The 650-nt window shown below is 42.6% G+C and overlaps 1 protein-coding gene across 1 annotated transcript in view; it reads left to right on the top strand.

Annotated features, from left to right (window-relative positions):
- Nucleotides 1-353: 353 nt before the first annotated feature.
- Nucleotides 354-650, top strand: part of LOC103374564 (SLAM family member 5) — a 12,723-nt gene continuing 12,426 nt past the window's right edge. Inside the window, exon 1 of the mRNA XM_008304670.1 lies at nucleotides 354-505. Within this exon, the coding sequence (XP_008302892.1) occupies nucleotides 367-505 (139 nt within the window). The 5' untranslated portion in view covers nucleotides 354-366. The remainder of the gene's footprint in view (nucleotides 506-650) is intronic.

The raw sequence follows: 650 nt of genomic DNA, 5'->3' as shown, positions 1-650 counted from the left end.
GGCCCGTTTCATCAGCTTCTCTACCGAATAACATCAACTTTTTATCATCAAAATGTTTAATGATGAAGTGAAGATAATGGCTAAATCTACGAGTTAAGATAAAACATATTAGTAACTAGTTTGTGTTTAATTACTGCACGTTTGAGTTTGACCCTCATCGTCTCAGCGTGTGTCAGTGCAGTTGAGATATGAGCTGGCTTTTTAAATTCTCCTGTTGCTCCAGTCACACACACACCCACCACGATACTCTGTTCACCATGCGGGCGGGATAGCGCTCCTCAAAGAAACTACCCAATGACAAGACAGTATTTCACCGGCGGGAGGGGCCAATCAGCAGACCTGGAGCAGGGTGTCGGCGTAAAAGTGATGTATCGTGGATCTGGAGGCACGACGGCTGACATTAGTATCAGTAATACAGCAACACAGAGAGAAAAGTTGGCTTTTGGCAGAAAAGAAAGACTCACATCCAGAATGCTTGACTTTGTACTTCTAGCACTTGTTCTCGGTAAGTCACACCTTCATACTTTATCTGAATAGATTTGCAACGACTCTTTTTGTCGACTTTAATATTGATTTCATATCTGCTCTTTACTGACTCCTGAAACCGTTTGAGCTGCTGAAGAATCAGTGAACGACTGAACTCTTCATGA

Source organism: Stegastes partitus, unplaced genomic scaffold, assembly GCF_000690725.1.
Source record: "Stegastes partitus isolate 25-593 unplaced genomic scaffold, Stegastes_partitus-1.0.2 Scaffold2285, whole genome shotgun sequence".
Lineage (NCBI taxonomy): Eukaryota > Metazoa > Chordata > Actinopteri > Pomacentridae > Stegastes > Stegastes partitus.
The sequence above is the reverse complement of the archived record's forward strand: the minus strand, read 5'-3'. Positions and strand labels throughout refer to the sequence as shown.